General features: G+C 42.3%; 2 protein-coding genes across 2 annotated transcripts in view; both read right to left on the minus strand.

The window, feature by feature from the left end:
* Positions 1-13,927, minus strand: part of LOC145425230 (protein NLRC3-like) — a 611,895-nt gene that overhangs the window by 477,876 nt on the left and 120,092 nt on the right. The window lies entirely within an intron of this gene.
* On the minus strand, positions 4,003-7,283 carry LOC145426188 (uncharacterized). Its single transcript, XM_080299744.1, has 5 exons — positions 6,136-7,283; positions 5,917-6,035; positions 5,753-5,813; positions 5,543-5,637; positions 4,003-5,432 (listed from the first exon to the last, which is right to left on the minus strand). Exons 2-5 carry the CDS (start codon positions 6,027-6,029, stop codon positions 4,064-4,066), a joined length of 1,638 nt encoding a protein of 545 aa, XP_080155870.1. The 5' UTR covers positions 6,030-6,035; positions 6,136-7,283; the 3' UTR covers positions 4,003-4,063.

Genomic DNA, 13,927 nt, shown 5'->3' on the forward strand with positions numbered 1-13,927 from the left:
AGGAGCTCCTGAAGTCAAACGACGCCTCCCAGCACTCATTTATTAAAACGGAGTCGATGCCAAAAGTCTTAAACGTTAGAATCAAAGCAACAGCTGTGAACTCAGTCATGGTGTCATGTGCAGCCTCCATCTTACTGTCACTACTTTTTCATTTTAGGGTACGTGAGGTAAAGCGTCCGTCGATGTAGCTTGATTGTACAAAATTATTTTTCTACGTTATTAACAAAACAGAGCAGAGACTGATGCTGCTCCTGTCTGACCCCCTTATGTCTGCCACATGTGTATTCTGACTTCATATCATCACTGCTCCCTCCCTCCTCCTCTCTCCATCCTACACCGCCTTTGTTATTTAACACCGACCCCCCCCAAACTGATAATCAGACAAATTCCCAAACAGCTGACTTCACTGTGTCGACACCGTTCCTGACTATTTCTGACCTCAGCTCAGCTCTGCTATTATCCTCACATTAAGGGTTCGTTCACCTGCCTGCAGATGATCTGTGAGCTCGTCGGTTGTAAATTAAACTCTAAGCACACTGAGGGTAACCGGGAGGCGTTCAGGGCCTGCAGTGCAGAGCTGCAACATGAAAAAAAGGGATGGGGGCTCAGATCTCCTGAACAGGGTGGAAACAACACGGTGGGTTTGTGCTGTTTGTGATTCCTGCTCCGTCACTCTGGTGGAGACCACTGCAGCTCAGCAGCGCTCCCTGCTGATCCTCTGATGAAGATGTCAACAGTATGTAAACTGAGCTGATGTGCTGCTGTTTGAGCCCACGTGGTAGCGTACGTCCAGTATGGGAGAACTTAGTCACCGGTGCTGTCTTTGCTTGTGCTCTAGCTTTAGCCTGTTTGATTGTTTGTTTTCTATTTTATTACTGCCTAAAAGGGGAGGTGGGGGAAACACATGCCTGACTTCTCCTGTCAGAGGTTTTGTAAGCTCAGTGGAAGGGAAACGTGCACAAAGTAAATCATAAAACAACTGAGTGGGGCTGTGCTGCAGGTGGATCAGTGCTGTGGACAGTAGCTGTGGAAAAGAGACTGGACAAAGACTCTCAGCCTTAAATACAGGACAGAGGATGATCCGATCATCTTTCAGCTAACAGTGTCGAGCAGAAGGACGGCCGGCTGATGCGTCCGTACGAACCCTTTTGTACTCACTTCTGTGTATAAGGAGGTGGCGAGGGGTTGTGTAGTTAACCTCAGCACCACACAGCTACAGCAGAGGAGAGAACACAAACGAGTCCTTTCATTCGGCTCTGTTCTTTCTCCTTGTCTGTTTTATAAGCTAACACTAGAGGGCGCCATTGTGGCACATTCAGCGCTCACTCTGAGGTCACTGGACAGAGAAGAAAATACCAAACTGGGAGACGGATGGAGTCGAAACATCTGGAAGAAGATCAGAGCTGTACATTTTTAAGTGTAAGAAAAAAAACAGACAAAATATTTGTAAATATTAAGTTTCTTGTTTATTTTGTTTTGTTTTGGGTTTTTTTTGGAGTGAATGAATGATATGCTTATTTTGTGATGACAAAAGACAACAGGTGCAGTTTGTAATGAGAAGAAAAAATGGCCGTTAGCTTGAGGTTTCAAATGAGTTCATCCTTACCACCGATCAGTTTTGTCTTTGTTTTTTCGACATTTATTTGATTTTTGTCATAACGTTGATCGTTATCATGTGACCATCCGGTAGCAGGAAGGTCGCTGTAGCAGAAGTCATCTCCACTGAAGCCCCCTCACAGCAGAGGGCCAGTCATGCTGTTTATTAGGATTTGCTAGTTTTCAGTGAGAGAAAACATTTTCATCAAGTTTTAAATCGTTTCGTTGCTCTTTTCTCTGCGATTGTCATAAAGTCGTCGTCCTCTTTTCAAGCCTTAGCTCGCTTTTATTTTGAAACATGAGTCTTGTGATCAGAGATGAATCTGTGCTGCATGATGTGCGTAACATCAGAGCGATAAAAGCCAGCTTTGCCTTTCAGTGATTCGCAGTAAGGACATAAATGACCTAAACTGAGACTGAAAAAAAGTGCAGTCAGTTAAATGTTAGCTCACCTAACATGTAGCAGTGTTTACATGTAGCCATGTTTGACAGACTCCAGGGCTTTGATACCATAAGATGCCTCATATCCTCACAGACTCATGAGATCACACAGGTGGTCTGACCTGCTCGTGTCACACTGTGCTGTCTGTCTGTCCGTTGTTTTTCTCCTGCAGTGATGTTATGTAGCAGAAAAACAGTTGGATGCTCGAAAAGTGCAGAGCGATGGGTGACGTGTGGAGAACATCACAGTCTGTGTGCGTTCAACAGCTGTTAGAGCCACACTTTGTCCTTTCTGTTGTATAATAGGATCCAGTCCGTCGCAGTACGCCAGCATTTACTGCTGTATCGCACCAGAAGCTCAGGAGGGATTAATCCAACAAAACATCGGCTTAGCTTTATACGGGCTAGCGCCGCCCTGCAATCAATGTGCAGGTGGGTTCCCAATTAACCCGATCACCTGATACAAGGAGCGAGTGCAGCGGAAAGAGAGCGAGGGTGGTAGAGCGAGCGAGAGAGAATGAGAGAAGAAAAAACGGAAGGCGAGTAGCCCATCTGGCTACATCGGCATGTTGGGTTCTTGTTCCGTCTCCTTTTCAGATTCTTCTGAGGAGGTATCAGTGGCCTGCTGGACAAATGAAACCTCTCCTCCATCAGAATCTGCTTCGTCCATTTTCTGAAGCAAAGCCAAAGCCTGTTGCGCGGAGAGGTTCTTCCTGCGTGGCAGTGATACGGAGGCCATCCTGATGTGCGTTCTCAGAAATGCGAACAAGAAATGATTCTCCCGTCTGGGTCGGTCTGCTTTTATGCACAGCACTGTGCTGTAGTCAAGCAATGCCACTCCCTCACATACACAGTGACAATGGAACAATGGAAGATCTGTGCTGAGAGTCAAGGAAGGTGTGAATGTGTGTCTTTTATATTTGCAGGTCAGTCAATGTGTGGGATATTTTGTATAGATACAGCAGGCATTTCTGAAAGCCGTAACACAGAGGTTTGGCCTGACTTGGATCTGAGCAACTCTGAGTGAGCAAATGCAAATGTGCCAGGCCTCAAGGATAATGGGTGGTTTGCACAACAAAAGCTGGAGGAGAAATGAGCTGACGACCTGTGAAAATCTCAGCAGGGGTGATTAACACCTCGGGACTTGCACCAGAAAATAAAAAAGCCAGTAATTCTAGGGGGTGTTGGGTTTAGGGAAGTTACGCAAATTTGCGCAGGTTTAGTAAATCTAGTGATAAATACGTGGTAGAAATCCCAAAAGGGTGATTCTGTTCACCTGGACGTAGCATTTTCAATGGGAGAAACGCCTCCTGAACTGAATTGTCTCAGTTGATGGCCATGCGGTTGGCCTCCTGAACTGTTTCTTTGGACTGTTTTTCCTCCTCTTCTGAGTTTTCCTTCCTGGAGCTCCAGCACCCACCCAGGTTTGGTGGAAATGTTCTAATTTTAAGAGTTTGATTGCAAAAGAATAAACTGCTGATGTCCGCAGAAGTTTTTAACTTTGGTTGAAAGGACAAACTATGAAAAATAATAGACCTTTGAGGATTTGAGCATACAAACATTATGCAAAGTTCCTCTTAATTGTAAAACACAAATCTGAGGATGTTGGAAGACATGTGTGGTTCTCATCAGCTTTGTGGCATGTAGATGCTCCTTTTATTAATATTCCTAAGTGCGGAAGAATACTCATAAACACTGAGGTCCTGCTATGTGCCAATGTGTATCTGGGCCATTACTAAACAAAGATGTGAAGCAATGTTAATAATTGTTGGTAATTTTTTTTTCATTTCCAGGTTTCAGTTACTGCTGTTGATATGTTAAGAGTAAGAATAAGTTCAGATTCTCTTAAAGATAACAACACTAATATGTTAACAATTGTTGGACTTGTGGAGGTATTTTGAGAACCCTTATAAACATCTGAAGGAAAAATATTCTTTAATCATAGATGCAGACTCATGGAAAAAATATTGATTAATCATTTTATTTGATTTTGTAGAGTTAGAACAAACAGATTGGATTCTCAAAATCAGTCAGTTTCTTGGGGTCTGAAGCAACAACAGAACAGGGCTCTGAATTTTTGGCAGAAGCCCTTTTTTTTCTTCTTTTTCTCCTTTTTCTCCTTGATTTTAATGTTGTCAGACTTCTCTGAATTATTAGTAAAAGAGACAACTGGCTCAGACATGGATAGACATACAGAAGGGAGTTCCTCACTAGGAAGATCATCAGACGTTGCCAGACTTTCAGAAGCAGGCTCTTTAGTAGGAAGAACATCAGCCTTTGATGAACTTTCAATGAGAGGTTCTTTAGTAGGATGAACATCTGGAACATCTGACTTTGGCAGACTTCCACGAGCGGGTTCTCCAGTGGGAAGAATATCAGCCATTGTTGAACTTTCAAAAAGAGGTTCGGAAGTAGGAAGAACATCTGACTTCAGAACACTTTCCCAAGCAGGTTCTTGAGGTTCTTTAGGAGGAACAACATCTGGCTTCAGCAGATTTTTACAAGCAGGCTCTTTAGTCGGAAGAACATCAGCCTTTGTTGAACTTTCAAAAGGAGGTTCGGAAGTAAGAAGAACATCTGACTTTAGAACACGTTCAGGAGCAGGTTCGTGTGGTTCTTTAGTAGGAAGAACACCTGACTTCAGAACACTTTCACAAGCAGGTTCTTGTGGTTCTTTAGTAGGGAGAATATCTGACTTCAGAACACGTTCACGATCAGGTCCTTTTGGTTCTTTAGTAGGAACAACATCTGACTTCAGCAGATTTTCATGAGCAGATTCTTTAGCTGGAAAAACATCAGCCTTTGTTGAACTTTTGGAAGGAGGTTCGTGAGTGGAAAAAATATCAGCAATTCGTGAACTTTCAACTGGAGGTTGGGAAGTGGGAAGAACATCTGACTTCAGCAGACCTTCAGGATGAGGTTCTTTAGTTGGAAGAACATCAGACACTACTGGACTTTCACAAGGGGGCTGGAAGATCTGGCATATGCTCGTCTTTGCTACATCAGAAATTGCCCTGAGTAGTCCTGGTGCAAAGTTTGCAATGTGGCTCAGCAGAATCTTTTCTGAATATTTCTCTCTGACTTCAGACAGGATACTTTGCACCATGTCATCTCTGATGGACCTTGAGAAGATGGCCTGGTTTTCCGTTGTTAGGAGAGATTTGGACACTCGATCCAAAGTGGCCTTTGTCACACTGGTGGAGAGGATGCTCAATTTTTGGGAGGACATGTTCAGTAGGGGGTAAGAAGGAAGCTTCCAGAAGCCATGCAGGACATGGGGAACCACCTCTATCACCACGTCTGTTGCAGTGAACAGTTTGGAGGTTTGTGCGTCCTGCTGCCTCTCTTTAAGGAGGTCAATGTACTTCCTGACATTGCTGAGGAGCTTAGGTGTTCTGCAAAATAAAGTTATAAGAATGATCTTTTACACCTATTTAAAAAAATAACAGAAATTTTGAAATACTGTAGCTGGACTGTTAATGATTTTATGTCAGAGGTGACTCACTGAAATTTAGGAGGTATGGCCTCTGGAAATTCCAGCAGCATCCGGGCTTGAAACTCGATGTCCCTCATTTTATTTATTGTGTTCACTGCCCACACCTGAAACAGAAAGCATGTTTACATTGCAGTTTTGTTGAGAGGTTATGTGATTGTAGTAAAAAAAAAAAAAAAGATCTCCAAATGACTAAAACTCTTGTGAGTTTTCTAGTCTTACCAGTTTCAGAAGAGGTTTGGCTTCTGTTTCTTCCAAACCCTCCAATTCAAACTCCCAAAGTCTTCAAAAGAAAACAAAAGAGAGGTTTTCTCTCAGCATTTACACTTCAGCACAAACAGTTTCAGGTGTGAGGTGGATGGTCTGTAGGTGTCACAGTAACTCACTGCTCTCTGACTGTCTCTTTGCTCCTCTCCACCAAAAGATCTCCCATATCTTCTGCAGTGAGGCTTGATGGTATTTGGTTTTCCTTCTGAAGTCTGAGGAATTCCATCATCATTGCAATCTAAAAATAAAAGGAGACATTTAATCAGCATCAGTCCCAGGTCTTCAGAAATCACCTGACATTTTATCTCAGTTTTGGTTTGGATGGATCTGGGTCTTACCTGAGCCCTGTAACCTGGTAGATACCAGCAGATCTCCACAGCTGTGTTATATATGGGTGTGTTGAACAGCACCTGTCAAAGAAATAAGAAATTACTCATTGTAACTTAAATTGATTCTCAGTTTGTCAGCTTTTTAAAACTACATCAAATTCTTCAAAAATGCAGTAAAAACAAAAAGTGTCACATGCCCTGATGGGTTTGTAGATCCCTTTACTGGCTTCCATTAAAACGCTGCTGTTCTATCACAGTTGGGGAAGAGAAACTTTCCAAAACTCTTCAAAACTTGTGTAAGATCAAATGTAGATATGAAAATACTCCTGACTTGATGGTTTTTCTTGCACAGATGAGCTCTTTTTCAAGTCTGATGCAGATTTAAAAATACACAATTCTAAAACAGTCACCATGGAAACATTTGATCCCTGCTTTATGTCATTAAATTAAAAGAAAACACTCTATTTTACACTACATTACACTATATGTTGTTCATTATATAAGTAAATAAGGGTAGGCTACAGCCGTCCTTAGGTCACTCCTGTGAAAAGATGCATACAAACTGGTGAATCAGAAAAGAAAGAAAGCCAACCTGCAGCATTATGTCCTTTTATGTTATTTCAATTCACTTCAGTTTTATTGATACAGCACCAAATCACAACAACAGTCGGCTCAAGGTGCTTTACTTTGTAAGGTAGACTCTAAAATAATATACACAAGGAGAAAAACCCAACAATCATATGACCCCCTATGAGCAAGCACATTGGCGACAGTGGAAAAAAACTCCCTTTTAACAAGGAGGAAGCGCCGGCAGTAACAGGCTCAGTGAGGGGCGGCCATCTGCCAGGAGTGGTTGGGGTGAGAGAACGAAGATGGGACAAGAGGCATGCTGTGGAAGAGAGACAGAGATTAATAACAAGTGTGATTCAATGCAGAGAGGTCTATTAACACATAGTGAGGGAGAAAGTCTCTGTCTGCTTTTCCTAATGCTGAGGTGAGGAGGACTATTAGCCAATATAAAGGCGACACTGGCGACCCGAGTGTGGAAACAAATGGTTTGCACAAGAAGCGGTCACTGAGCGATCAAAGCTTATTTACCACACATAAAAAATCAAGGCAGAGTAGAAGCGGGTGGATCGAATTTTAATGAATTTTAAAATTATGTTTGTTTTTCTTATTCTTGAAAAAAAGATCATTTACCCTCGCATTTGTTTCCCTTTTTATATACTACTACTTATGTGTTTTTTCTTATTTATGTCTATATTGTTTAGTTAAACAGATGACAGTTTTCCCCTTTTTACTACTTTTTGAACTCTATGCTGATGTTTAAAGATTGTATTTTTACTAAATAATGTTTTTAACCATTAGGTGAAAATAAATACCAGATGAAACGATATTCTCTTCTGTTATCTTTTATTATTTGTTACTTGAATCAGTATCCGCGCTGCACACAATCAAAGTTATTTTCAAAACATGCAGAAACAGGTCTTATTTTGTTAACAAAATGACAAACCATTGCATCGTTACAAACAAGGTTATCACTGTACATATTAATTAGTCTTGAATAAGACGCTCCTTTTTGGACATGATATAGAAAAAGCACACAGTGTTGTCCGCAGGTTACCGAAAAGTCCTTCTGAACCTGTCTCCCAGAATACAATATCCGAGCGGTGTTTTTAAAAGAAAAACTTTTATCTCGGGTGAAAACTTATCAGGTGAGTTACCGAAGCTGTCAAAAAAGTGCCCTTGCTTGTCTTTTGTGATATTGAACGCCAACCAGTGCTTCCCAGGTAAGTCTGATGGATCTGTATTCACAATGCCCATGCATGGATATCTGATGGGCTTTGTTGGCAGCTGGTCACATGCTAAGACGCCTAGAAGATGAGCCCTGTCACTAATCCTTTTAACAATGCTGGTTAGTTCTATTGTATTCATTTTGAATGTTTAGTAGTCGTCCAGCAGCACTTGTCTCATATTAGATATTTGGATGACTGAATCAAATACAGAGTAACACACCAGGTTCATTGTTCGGGGTAGCGGATTTCTGAAACGGGTTTCCAGCCTCACGCTCCCTGTTTGAACTAATGATACGTTCCCTGAATGTCCTTCATCAGCTTCCAGATTGAAACAGGAATTGTTTGGCCGGATACGACTGTCCATCAGCGTATAAACACATGAGTTCTATATCACAGTTTTAAAATTAAATGGATTACGTGTAAAAGAACCAGGATAAGCTTCGTTATCCACGAAGGCGATGATGACAAATTTAGGCAACCTGCCCATAAATAAATTAGTTGATATTCTTGCCCCAGCAGGTGTGGAGAAGGTCTTTAAAGAAACTCTGCCTACAGCATATTTTGCATTTGCATGATGCAGCGCCTTGCCGTGTGCCAGCCTGACACTTGGTGAGACACTGATTCTTTTCACAAATAAGCTGGCAGGGACGATTTTAACTTTATACGCGGTGTTAGCTCCAGTCATGAGAGCAAATTCGTCTTTAGAGCGCACAAATTTCAGCGACAGATCGATTCCATTAAGTAATAATTTTTCTTGAAAAAACAGGTCTGCGTGTGCTGGAGCAATCAATTCAACAATACTGCTATTCGCTGTATAAGTACCTCTGGTCACCAGACCCTGGCTCTCCCCTTCTATACATGTATCATTCATGTGTGAGGCTGTGTCTGTACAGAATAAAGCGCTGCTGAACTGTGTGTCTAAAGTCTGCTTATTATAATTGATAAGACATTCTATTATGCCTCTGTATGGATATGTGTTGGATGATTGGCTGATCAAGCGATCCCCCAAATTTACATCTACCTGACTAAATAAGGTGCAACCTGGATAATTAACAAGTCCCACGTTTGTGTCACGGGGTGGAGAGGGACAAGTTACCTAAGATATTTTTATTGTGCATGTTTGGTTTTGTTTTTACTTTCTTTAATATTTTAATATTGTATAGTGTTCTATTCTTGGTTTTATTGCATGTTTTATGGTATTCATCGGTGACTTGTCCTGGAAAGTCTCCGCCCCTCCTTGATTATGAACCCGACACACCTGTGAGGTCCCGGAGGCCAATAAGAGTGATGGGAGACGAGAGAGAGGAGATTGATGGTGGAGTGAGGACTGAGAGAGTGAACGGTATCAGGCGGTGGCGGTGCCACAAGCCCAGACGGGCTGGTGCCGGTTGGTGTGCCACAGGAAAGCGGTGGCAACCGGAACAGAAACATCGATAGGGCGGCGAGACGCCGCCGGGTTTTCCCTTCTTCTAAGGCGGCTAGAGTTGGCTAATGCAGGCACCAGCGCGCAGAGGCACCAGCGCGCAGAGAGCACCAGCGGAAGCCACGAGACGGCTGTGCCGATTTCCAGTTTTAAAGAAGCGGCGGGCGGAGTTGAGAGGTCTGCCCACCCGGGCATATCGGGGCGTGAGTGCGAGAGGGAGGCGAGGACTCCGCTGGTTCCTTTGGTTATACCACCTGCTGGATTTCTTAGCTCCCTGGGACTTTTAGGTCGTGGCGCAGGCCACAGGACTTTTAATGTTATGCTTTATTGATTTTTACTGTGTTACCCCTTGGCCAAGGTTGTTTTAATTCATTTTACATTTTTAACTATTTAAATATAATAAATTATATTTTTAATCTTACAGTTTAAATTGTGTGCTTTCCCTTGGCGGCTCCACTGCTCTGCCCGTTTTGAGGAAGGTTTCCTTCCTTTAAAACAAAAAAACAAAAACCACAAAACACTGTGGAAATAAAATCAGCCTTTCCGCTCCGTTACATAATCATCCCTGCCTAAGTTTGTGCCATCAGCATCTGTGATTCTTACTCGTGTGTATATATAGGAATCGTTTAGATCCAGGTAATCCTCTCCGGACGATGAGATGTAAACTGATTGGACCTCCGTCTGTGATTGCAGAAACTGGTGGAATTTCAATAAAGGTCGTTTTCTCTATGGACGTTTGTGTGTATGGGACAGTAAAAAGATCGAGCTCTGTTTTTAGACATTCTCTGATTGGTTGTGTAACAGAGCCATTTAGAAGATGTCAAATGCTGTAGTTTTTGAACGACTGGTTCTGGGTCTTTTCACTCCGCGTGGTTGTCTCCGTTTGGTGGCTTTCCTGGCAGGTTTTGTCGTTTTACGCTTTTTAGGCGGCGGCGTATCACGCATGCGTGCAGTGGGAGGGGTCTTAGAAGGTTTGGGTGTATACACATACAAGCTGTTGCCATCCTGTTTAGTAGATGTTGGCTTGGTTATGTTGGATATCACATCAGACACTATGCCTGATGCAGCTTTTTTTTAGGTGGGGTTTGACTATGCTGACTCCTTTTTTAAACAACGGTACAGCAATTCTAAACAGGCTGCTGAACAAACCTCCCAGACCTGCGCCACATTGCGTGCTGGTCCCAATATAACCATTCAATTCTCCACCAGCCTGATTTAAATAATATCTTACATATTTTGCTTCATCTGTGTTGTAGACAGACATCCTTATTTTTTAAAAATGGTGTCTTATGGGTCGGAAGTGGAGTTTGACAAACACCTTCCCGTATAAAAAGGGTATGTGTTGATTTTGATCGTCTATCAAATCAATTTCTATGTCATCGATTAAGGATTTGGAGACTGGTGTGTAGTGTGGGCTGTCAAATTGAAGAATGGCTCCCCGACGGTCATCGTCTGTTATATTTATTGCTCTTAATAGCCGCGCATGGGCGTCACCCACAAGCTGGTAATCAACGATATCTGCATAAATAAAAATGTTCTATTTTCCGCCGTATACGTCTGCAGGATGTGGTGCGTATGTGTTTTTATAATGAAGTACAAACGGGTCTTCTGATTTGAATCCTAAGATTCCTGCCAGTCTCCCTCTAAATGTGAGAACTGTGCCCCTATAGGGCCCATAACACTAACATAGTTACTAACTTCACTGTATTGTGTTTTAATGTCGGTGTTATGTTTTAATGTTTTATTATCTGCGCCACAGATGCATAATGCCCCACAGACAGCTCAATCACGGTTATGGACAATGCTCCATTTGTGACTGGATCATAAATTTCCACTCGCGAATCTGATTGTGGAAAAGACAACCATAGTCTTGGGTATTGAAATTCTATAACACCGACCTCATACGGTTCATTTAAAACAACAGGTTTTGCTAGCTTTGTTCTAAAATTAGATTTCTTATTGCCTGGATAAACATGTGCTGAAGCATTCGAGAAGAGGCTCACATAAAAGCCTGCGTTGTTGTTGTTCGTTTTATCCATTCCTTCCTTCCTTTATCAGTCTTTGTCTAGTGCAGAATGAAAGTATGCAGAGCTGCGGCGTCTCTGTTAATCACACTTCAACGATGTCTTTTTCAGGGATCCATGATTTTCAAATGAGAAGGCCAACCGAGCCATTTGACCAGCGCTAACTTTTTTCGGTCCTCTTTTTTCTGCCAAGTATTTTCTCTATTTGAAACCTTTTGTTTTTGTCAATAGTCACCTGCTGTGTATTCATAAATTACACCTTTCACTGCAGCTCCTGTGAGATCCTCTAGTTTGTATACGGGAGGGTCTCTTCCTAAACGCTCCTTTATGGTAAAGTACTCGTCTGTGTAGGTCTGATGGTAACCCTTTCAGAATATGCCTCGTAGTTTAGATATTCTCTCTGTATCGCCCACATTAAATTTAAAAGTCACCGGTTTTTGGGGTTTCATTTTGTACAGGGTGTTAAAGACTGCTTTCTCATTATCTTTGCACACCTCGGTGGGGTCATTTTGATAGAGCTGTGATAAGACAGGTTATAGGACTGTACAAGATCTTGGATCACATTAACATATCTTGGCCAGTTAACTGATGTTAAGTATTTCCACATTTTCCCCTTTAAGGTGCGGTTAAAACGCTCTACCACACATGATTTCATTTCACTAAAGGTTGAAAAATGTGTGATGTTATGCTGCTCCATTAGTTTTTTAAATGTTTATTATAAAATTCCTTCCCTAAATCTGTTTGGAGTTGTTCAGGCACACGGCCCTCTCCCAGAATATCACCAAAAGCCTCAGCAACAGCCTGTCCTGTCTTGGTTTCAAGGCACCTAACCCATGCATACTTAGAAAACACATCTATGCATGTCAATAAGTACCTAACATTATCATCATCCGCAGAATATTCACGCATGTCAACCAAATCAGCTTGAAACTGTTTGTCAATCCCGTTAACCAAAACTCTATTTCTGTATCCTTGCATTTCTGTGTCCTCTATCCTTGCAGGTTTATGAAGAGTATATGTGTCATCTCCTTTTAAAAACGCTCCACGTCAGGTAATGACGGCTTTAAGCCTGTTGCCTCACTGACAGCGATACGGAGCTTCTTTACACTTCCTAAACCCCCTGGGTGTGCAGGGTTGGGATATATTTTTCTCAGCGTGTTTTCCATAATCACTCTGACCAAACACAAACACAAATGACCAGAAAAAAGTGTTAGCATACGTTTTTATTTCATTTTCTGTGTAGTGCACAGTAAGGTTTTTATAACAGATGTACATTAAATCTTGTGTCTCCCAGACCAGTAGTTTCCAATCATGTGGAGCAGCGCTGATTTAACTCCGCGGGTGTGATGATTGGTATTTAGCAGGTATCCGACATTCTCATCAGTGGTGCAAACAATGTGCGGCACTGATCTCAGTTCACACAGAAGACGCTCTGCAGTGCTGATGATTTGTGCTTCAGCCTCACTGACACTGTATGAGCAAACAAACAGACGGATGGCCGGGATGAATCGGGGCGTCCGGAGCTTTTCCATCACCTCATCATAGCAGGTCTCGAAGAAAAACACAGGCAGCTCAAACAGGCAACTGTGTTGTAACTGGCTGGGGTGACCGGATTGGCATCCATAACATATCTCCTGCACATACTCATTCAGTGCCGTCGACAGCAGGTGGAAGGTTGCGAGTTTAATGTTGAGTTCCGTTTCCTCAGACGGGTGTGATCCTACAGAGTCCTGTGAGCATCCTGGAGAGGGGGGCGGAGTCGGTGGGGTCTGGATTAGCAGTGCTGGAGGGGGAGACTCTGAGCGGTCCACAATATGGCAGATGTTGTCTGTAAAAGAAATCCACGCATTGCATTTTTTTTAAAATATCGGGTTTAATGCCAACGTCTCTCACACAGAGACAACCTACCTTTTGTTTTGTTTTTTTGTTTTTCTGTCCTCAAGGTTTTTGATGATTTTTGGCCTGAACATGGCAGAAGGTAAACCAATCTTCGGGCCATGTGCGAGCTGATCATATACAAGACGCTTCCTAATATTCTCATAAGAAGAGTTGACCTTGTCTCTCTTGATAGTCTTATCGACCTCATTAAACACCCGCTGCAGTGCTCTCCAGTCTGACCACTGAATAAAAAACAAATCCTTAAACCATGATAAACGTTCTTCAAGGGTGAGGGGGTATGGGTTCAACCTCCAGCTTTCAAGGCCCCCAGAGTGAAACCTCTGTAACGTTGAGGTTTCACCCGGTGCAATTGTGGCTCTTGTAACTGTTGTGATATTTTGATACCATGGTAGCATTTACAGGATATTGTTTTATAGTGATATTATACAGGAAAACTGTTACTCAATAAGGCCCATTTACTAGTTGTTTTTCTCTTTCTCTGTAACCTAAGAATTAATGTGTAAGAATCACAGGCTGGTACCTCAAGGTTGAAAACGCCACAGAGATCACTTCCTTACTCCCATCCTCCCTTCTTTATCTCTTAGAAAGGAGCTTGTTAAAGGCCAGGTGGTTCGTTTCAGAATTCACTAATGAAAGAACTCTGTATTCTGTGTCTAGGA

The sequence above is a fragment of the Astatotilapia calliptera genome, chromosome 3, assembly GCF_964374335.1.
Source record: "Astatotilapia calliptera chromosome 3, fAstCal68.1, whole genome shotgun sequence".
Lineage (NCBI taxonomy): Eukaryota > Metazoa > Chordata > Actinopteri > Cichliformes > Cichlidae > Astatotilapia > Astatotilapia calliptera.

Excerpts from the sequence above, each read along its gene's own strand:
- LOC145426188 (XM_080299744.1), bottom strand. The coding sequence starts at position 6,029 with ATGATGATGGAATTCCTCAGACTTCAGAAGGAAAACCAAATACCATCA. Across the intron at positions 5,814-5,916 it reads AAAGAGACAGTCAGAGAGCA|ACTTTGGGAGTTTGAATTGG; the intron begins GTGAGTTACTGT and ends TTTCTTTTGAAG. Across the intron at positions 5,638-5,752 it reads CCAAACCTCTTCTGAAACTG|GTGTGGGCAGTGAACACAAT; the intron begins GTAAGACTAGAA and ends TTTCTGTTTCAG.